Source organism: Achroia grisella, unplaced genomic scaffold (assembly GCF_030625045.1).
Source record: "Achroia grisella isolate CSIRO2021 unplaced genomic scaffold, CSIRO_AGI_Agris_v1 utg402, whole genome shotgun sequence".
Lineage (NCBI taxonomy): Eukaryota > Metazoa > Arthropoda > Insecta > Lepidoptera > Pyralidae > Achroia > Achroia grisella.
The window spans coordinates 7,980,894-7,989,175 of record NW_026712841.1 but is presented as its reverse complement, the minus strand read 5'-3'; the positions used below and the strand labels follow the sequence as shown (position 1 = coordinate 7,989,175).

The 8,282-nt window shown below is 31.8% G+C and overlaps 1 protein-coding gene across 1 annotated transcript; it reads left to right on the top strand.

Moving 5' to 3' along the window:
* The first annotated feature begins 3,422 nt into the window (after positions 1 to 3,422).
* Positions 3,423 to 4,506, top strand: LOC131844232 (acyl-CoA Delta(11) desaturase-like). Its single transcript, XM_059193055.1, has one exon. It carries the CDS (start codon positions 3,445 to 3,447, stop codon positions 4,405 to 4,407), a length of 963 nt encoding a protein of 320 aa, XP_059049038.1. The 5' UTR covers positions 3,423 to 3,444; the 3' UTR covers positions 4,408 to 4,506.
* The last annotated feature ends 3,776 nt before the right edge of the window (positions 4,507 to 8,282 follow it).

The window sequence follows — 8,282 nt, the reverse complement described above, 5'->3', positions numbered from 1 at the left end:
ATATGTAAAGTTTTAGAGCGTCATAATGAGTTATATTATTATTTGATAGTTATTTCGAATCAAAACTGTTTAGTCAATTAAACGTTTTATATAATACGCTATTAAACGATCTGCTAATCAGCGCGACCGTTAAGATTGTCGTCGATATTGAATAAAAGCAATGTCTTGTCTGATAATAAAATATAATTCATAAAATTCCTAATCGTCCGTTTTCATATATGTCGTACTCTTCTGTAGTCAACAGTTCTGTCTGTTCTAGTTATGTTTTATAAGCGGCCAGCAAACAGTCTTGTCAACGAGGTCGCAACATCTATTACTACTCAGTTACTTTTTAATATAAAATAACGGGATATCATTTGTTAAATAAAAACTAACGTATTCAAATAGTATAATCGATTGAATTCAATATGACAAATAAGAAAGCTTTAATCATACATATTTACGTGATTTATGCGGTAACGCGCGGCACCGTACGACTTTGTGTGTTGAACCCCTAATTACGTTGAGAGAATTACTAGAGTGATAAAGATAAAAAAATTGTTTAAAAGGTAACTATCATTTGACCTTTGTAATTTTAATAATCTCAATAACCTTTGCTTTAGATCCGGCATTTAGGTATTTATTATTTTTAACCGAATTCAAATTTTCAAAAGGGTAACATAGTCTAGTTACTATAAAAACTCACAAATTTATGAACACCCAAGCAAAGCCTAGGCGAGTAAGTAGTTTCATACAAAATTGTTTACGGAGCAGCGGAAGATCTTTCTTTTATGAAATATTACTTGGGTTGCGTAAAAAATGCCCAGTTACCCTCAAAGGTATTGTACGCCGAGAATACTGAAGGGTAAGAGATATGTCTACTGATACTTACATGTTTTTAGATTAGGTATGAAATTTGTTAAGAATAAAGTATTTTTGTTACATCCGAGATTTCACAGTTAGTTAAGACTGATGCTAACTTAGTTATGATTTAGGTAGGAAATGGTTACATCTCAAAATGGTATTTGAGTCTTTTTGACTTCATATAGATATAATTTTTTTGCATTTCAATGTGGGCTAAAATGGACACTGGTGTATTGGTATGGGTGATTTCTATATATATCAAGAATCATTACATAGTATAAAATAAAGTCGCTGTCGCTGTCTGTCCGTCCCTATGTATGCTTAAATCTTTAAAACTACGCAACGGATTTTAAAGCGTTTTTTTTATAGATAGAGTGATTCAAGACGAAGGTTTATATATATAATACATGTACACCCGGGCGAAGTCGGGGCGCGTAGCTAGTGTATTTATAAAAAAGTCTATTGAAGTATTAAATCATTTATCTTGTGCCTATAACACAAACTTTGCTTAGCTCGGGACTAGATGGCGCTGTGTGAATTGTCCAGGAGTATAGTTGTAAAGGTTTCTTACCTAATAGTTTTAACCTAATTTCAATTTTAAATTTCATTTTACATTTACTTCTATAGCTCTACGAGCTGAACCCGCGACAGAAACAACTATAGTTTATAACTATTTTTGGATACAAAATAGTTATAATCGAATAGAATAAGACAAACAAAAAAAATGAATGAATGAATGTATACAAATGTTTGTGCCGTGCGAGGAATCGAACCCGCGACCATTGGACATGTGATGTTCTAGACCGCTAGACCACCGAGATCGTCAAACATACACATAGTGGGCATTCACATCTTAATAATATTATAAACGCGCAAGTTTGTAAGTATGGATGTTTGTTACTCTTTCACGCAAAAACTACTAAACGGTTTTAATGAAACTTTACAGTAATATAGCTAATGCATCAGAATAACATATAGGCTATAAAACGCGTGTGAAACCGCGGGCACAGCTATTTATATATTTATTTATTTAAAAAGATAATTCTAATGACCATATTATCATACCAAATCACACCATTCCATCATGATTGAGCCCCATGCAAATTTTGTGTTACACAATTTATTTAAAAGTAGTTTTTTTAGCAATAAAAGGTTGTTTACTTTAACACTTAATTGGTATTCAGTGATAATGGCGGCGCAAGCGACAATTTATTGTCCGTATTCCACGCGCCTACGCATCTGATACCATTTGGTACTTAAGGCTAACCGTATGCTAAGATACAAAAAATGCAACGTGCCAAATACCTACGCAGAGTCTTTTTTTATTTAAATCTTCTAGCTAGCGACCTGTCCCGGCTTCGCACGGATGTATTATAAGTCTTTGAATTTCTCGGCTTGTACTATAATATAACACACATGTATTATACATATAAACCATCCTCTTGAATCTCTCTATCTATGCTAAAAACTGCATTAAACTCCCGATGCGTAGTTTAAAAGATCTAAGCGAACAGACGGCAGCGACCTCATTTTACTATGTAAAAATATATATATTCTCATGTCACATTGTTTGTAACAAAACTCCTACGAAATCGCTTGACCGATTTTTGTGAAATTCTGTTCATATATTCAATAGGCCTAAGAATAGGACGTTAACTATTTTTGATATTCCTAAGTGGTAAGTGTGTTATCTTTTTAACATTTTATGATTCTGTTTTAAAATATACATCCATTATCACCCTTCAACCTCTATTTTTTAATACCGATATTCATTTATATGATAAACTACATTTACTGTTTGTTTAAAAAATAACTACCTATATATGGTTATCTGTGAACACAAGTGTTTTATAGGTGCTTTTGTTAATATTAATACGCTACTATTTATATATTGTTAGGTGCTGCAATGACAAATTTATGCAACCAACACATGGCTGGTCATATGCAACATAATATTACGATTACAACATAATAACACAAAACTAAATCGGGACTAAATTAAAGAGATACTCTTTAATATATAATATTTAAAATTATAAATTAATTTAGCTCACAAAATAACTAAAAGTAGTTCTTCAAGTAACATGATTCCATCACGCAGTAATCTGCACCTGTGTAAAATCAGCAGGCATCTGTGTAAATCACAATTTTAATTGTTTTAACAGTTCAATAACTTTATAACAGTCAACATTGCTATTTGGCATTTGTATTCACACAAAATTCTTGAAAATATAATTCTGAATAACATTTATTTAAAAGAGCAACACGCAATTTTCTAGCCCGTTCTTCTTGCGATGAGTCTGCGTTCCGAATTAGTGATAGAATAAAAAAATACGACTATTCAAAAGTTATATTACGTTTATTTGAACAAAAATTGTTTCTATTTCTATTCCATACCTATTTCAGTTGTACCACAGATAACATCATATTACATCGTACATTACAAAATATCGTCTACTGTGTTACGCTAAATGTCGTCGCATGCGTCGCTACACACGGTTAGCCTTAGACTTTTAACCTCTCAACATACATGTAGTTGGACAATATTGCTCGAAATAGATTCAGTCTTACTTTGTAAGCGGTCGATTCAACACAACAATAATGGAAACCAATCCGTTGGTGAAACACAATGTAATTAAATTTGCATATATGCACTTGGCTGCTCTGTACGGGATCTATTTGTGTTTCACCAGCGCGAAATGGGCGACGATAATATGGTCGCTGCTGTTGCTGGAAGCCGCGAAGATCGGGATCACCGCCGGAGCTCACCGGCTCTGGTGTCATCGGGCCTACAAAGCCAAGATGCCGTTGCAGATTATACTGCTCATCTTCAACAGTCTCGCGTTCATGAACACAGCGACGTACTGGGTGAGAGATCATCGCCTCCACCATAAATATATGGACACCGACGCGGATCCGCACAATTCGAACCGTGGTTTTTTCTTTTCGCAAATCGGATGGCTGTTCGTGAAGAAACACCCTGAAGTCTTGGAAAAAGGGAAGACTATTTACATGGATGACATCTACAACGATCCGTTATTGAGATTCCAAAGGAAACACGCGATTTTGGTCATCGGTACCTGTGCGTATCTTGTTCCTACCATTGTCCCTATGTACTTTTGGAATGAGAGCTTCAGCAACTCCTGGCATATCGCCACAATGCTCCGTCACGTGCTGACAATCAACTTGATCTTCCTGGTGAACAGTATTGGACATCGATGGGGAAGCCGTCCATTCGACAAGAGCATCAAACCCGTTGAGAACCTATCGATCTCCCTACTCACAACTGGCGAATGCTTCCATAACTACCATCATGTGTTCCCATATGACTACAAAGCATCAGAATTGGGCGATACTAAATTCAATGCAGCAACGCTCTTTATAAATTTCTTTGCAAAGATCGGATGGGCGTATGACTTAAAAATAATACCTGACAAAACAATATTGGCCAGGATCCAGAGGACTGGAGTTGACAAAACGTTATGGGGATGGGGCGACAAGGATCAAACACAAGACGAAATCAATGGCGTCGAATATCTTTACACTAACAGGAAAGCAGCATAAGTTTAGTTTGTTTTTTAACTAATGCATTTAACAAATAAATAGTTTATCAATTAACAATTGAATAAGATTTTTTTTTATATAAAATAGTGAAGAGATACATATAAGATAATGAAATAAAATCTTAAGATACATCGTTTTTTTATTTTTGAGAAAATGTTAAAGATGAGTCGATATATATAAGGAAATGAGTTCTCTTTAGGATTATTATATACTTTTATTTATTTTTTATATTGTTATGAAAAATATATCAGAATATGTTTTTTACAATTTTAAATTTGACTAGATATTTAGCTTAAAAACTTATATTTTATAAAAATATTGCACCGTCATTATATTAAACCGTATTTAAAATATGATTGGATCTTTAAGAGAAATCAACATAAAATTTTGCATAATCCTTTTTCTACAATAACGCTCAAGAGTGCAATATTTAAAAGTCCTCATGGAATGGGAAGATAGACATTGAAACTTATTCTATAATAGCAATTAACGCTCAAGATTGCAGTACTTAAAAATCCATTGAAACATGAAACAGATTCTATAAAAGCAATGCAGCAAATAATAAGTAGTCATTATAAAATGGATATTTATCACTTTTAAGTCATGGGATCGTAAGATAAAATCTTTGTGATTTTGGGGATTAATATTTAATTAATCCCCAAAATCACAAAGATTTTCACTTAAAATTAATTACTATGTGCTAAAACGCAGGATGCGATACAAATATAAAAAATTACAAGAATTAGAAAACTACCAACAAATATATTTATAATTAACAATTATATCATTATCATTTAATAATTGAGTAGGCATGCGTTGAGGTCAAGTAAGATGACATATTAATTAATTAAGTGTATATATAAGTATGTACATAATACATGATGTACGGTTGGAAATACAAATAAATTCTGCCAGAGCAAAGCAGCTCGAAGCCACTAGTTCAACTATGAAACTAAATTATGATTACTTTGGATCACGCACAGCCGGATTTGGCTCATTGTGATCACATGTGCCTACTGTATGGCGTCAATTCATAGATAATACTATAGACCTATCTATTGTACAAATTGACCCCTCGGTCGAGCGAGTTCCTAAATTGAGCACAAATTCGGCCATTTATGCTTACCATTCAGAGCCATGCACAGTCCAAACAGTATATGTACCACGTAAAACTTTTGTTTCGTATTCCTATTTTGATGAGTCTTATTATTTTGACGATAACAAAACTGAATATTTTTAATTTTTATGTAAATAGTTTTTGTTGAAATTCTCCACTAAAAATAATAAATTCATACAATTACATGTAAATAAATACGATTGATTATCAATTATCAAGTATAATTCTACACTTTTAAATAACAAAAGAATCATCAAAATTACAATAGTGTACTAAAATTTTTTACTAGTTTTTTTTGCAGTATCTAGACACTCTCATAGGACAGGATTAGTCAGTCATTATATTATGTAAGTCATTATATAATAATTACATTAAAAATGGGATTTTTTTCAATTCAAACCAGTAATTCCAGTGGTTAGTGCCTTAAACAAAACATACAAACCAACTCTTCGATTTTTAATATTAGTTGTTAAAAATATGTTATTTAATTGACATAGTCATTGTTCTTCCTTGACCTCTGCATTACAATGGTTGAAAACCTTTTTTTATTAAAATTAACACCGGAGTTTATCACTAACAATGTATTTACCGCTGACGTATGTTATATCTAATAATAATATAACAATTAACCTTCACGACTGAAATATACGGGGTATACAGACATTACCAATCGACGACTAATTGAACGCAAGAATCAGCATTCACGCTTCACTAAGTATATTTGATTCCAACATGACAGCATCAGTGGATTCATTTGATTTGTTACAGATGTTTTCATTCATAAGAAAGTAAGTTATAAATATAAATTATCACACTATTTTTTCGTCGCCCACATTCGAATTTACGATCTTTACGGTCTAATCTGATATATTGGCTAAAGCGGCTAAAATGTCCTACATGAATAAATGATTTTTGAATTTGACAGTAAACTAGTCCAAGATGCTCTAAATTATTCATATGTATATAACATACTAACTTTATAAAAAAGTATATTTTTTTCAAATATATTTATTGTACATTTATTCACGTACGTCGTTCACCATTTCTGTGTGTATTCTATAAAAATAATAATACAAATGTGCTGTTTCTAGGCTTTGATAACAATTTATTTATACAGGCTTTTGTTATTTTATACAAATATATCTATGAATGATGGAAAATATTGTATAATTGAATTAAACTAGCTTTTGCCTATCACTTTGTCTGCGTGACTATTGGCCGTGCATACATATGTCCTCTTCATTTCAATATGCGAAATTTCATGATGCTTGGCTAAGATATTATGGCGTGATAGAGTCACACACAGACATACATTTTTCGCATTGAAGTATTAGTTATAGTATAGCATATATATAACATATCATATACCGCCATCTAGGTGTATAGTAAGACATGTTATGTACAATATGTTAGCCAACCGATATATATACTATGTTAATAAATAGCACTTCTTTATTATTATATTACTATCCATCTGGTCCAAATGTTAATTGATAAAATCATAATAGAATCTCTCATCTGTGACAAGCAAACAAAAACCATATGCTTGTAATATAAGTCCTGACTGTCCGTCGCCTGATCTTACTGTTCCGCAATTTGTCTCGTAGGAAGGTACCGAGCATAGATCGCTCCATTGCTCTCTGGGTGACTAGGAGCTAAATAAGCACATAATTTTTTACAAAATTTTAAATACTAAGCAGAAATTAAGCATTTACTCCAATAGTGTATGTTGTATAGCGATCTCTATTCAGAAGAAATTAAATGATAATTTTAAATTCTCAATACCACACACTTAAAAACCTCTATTTTAGCGGACCTGTGGACTGTATCTATATATATGTGTAAAACACGTAAATTACAATGGTATACATATATAAATCCAACGAACTATAGTAAGATAACAACTGAAATGTATCAAAACACATGACTTATAAAAAGAACCGTTCTAAAAATATAAATTCTACAAATATCAAAAGAGTTCGCAGCGGTCGGGCACCAACATGTATTTTCATGTACTCTTGAAATATGTTATTACTCAATTAATAATACCTTAACGACAAATGACGGCTAGTAATATATTTGAGACATATTAATAAACTAGCTGTACACGCAACTTCGTCCGCGTTAAATTTAACTTTATTTTTCTAAAATAAATGTTAGCCTAAGTTACTCCTTCTTACATCATCTACCTGCCAATAAAAATCCCGTCAAAATCGGTCCAGCCATTTTAGAGATTAGCTGGAACAAACAGACAGACAGACAGACAGATAATAAATTGTAAAAAATGTTATTTATGCGTATGTACCGTATTTATATTCATATGCATGTAGTAAATAACGATTATTTCAATATTACAAACAGACACTCCAATTTTATTTATTTATATAGATGGTACTAATTTCAGATTTTAGAATTTATATTAATATATTCTATTATATTTCATAATGTTTTAAGAGTTATAAATGCAAATATTTCAGATTGTCCGCTCCAGAAGCACTGGTCATCATTGCACTGCGGACAGTTCTTCTGGACTTGAACATAGACATAGTTATGTGAATTAAAATAATAAAGATATACATATATTGCAATTTACTAAGATAGTTTATAAATTGTTTATTAACAATATGTATGCATACATGAAATATATGAATAAAGAAAAGAATAAAAATAAAGTGTTAAAAGTAATAAATTATTCTGAATTTATACAATAATGATCTGTAAACATTAAATCCTTACTCATATTATAAATGCGAAAGTA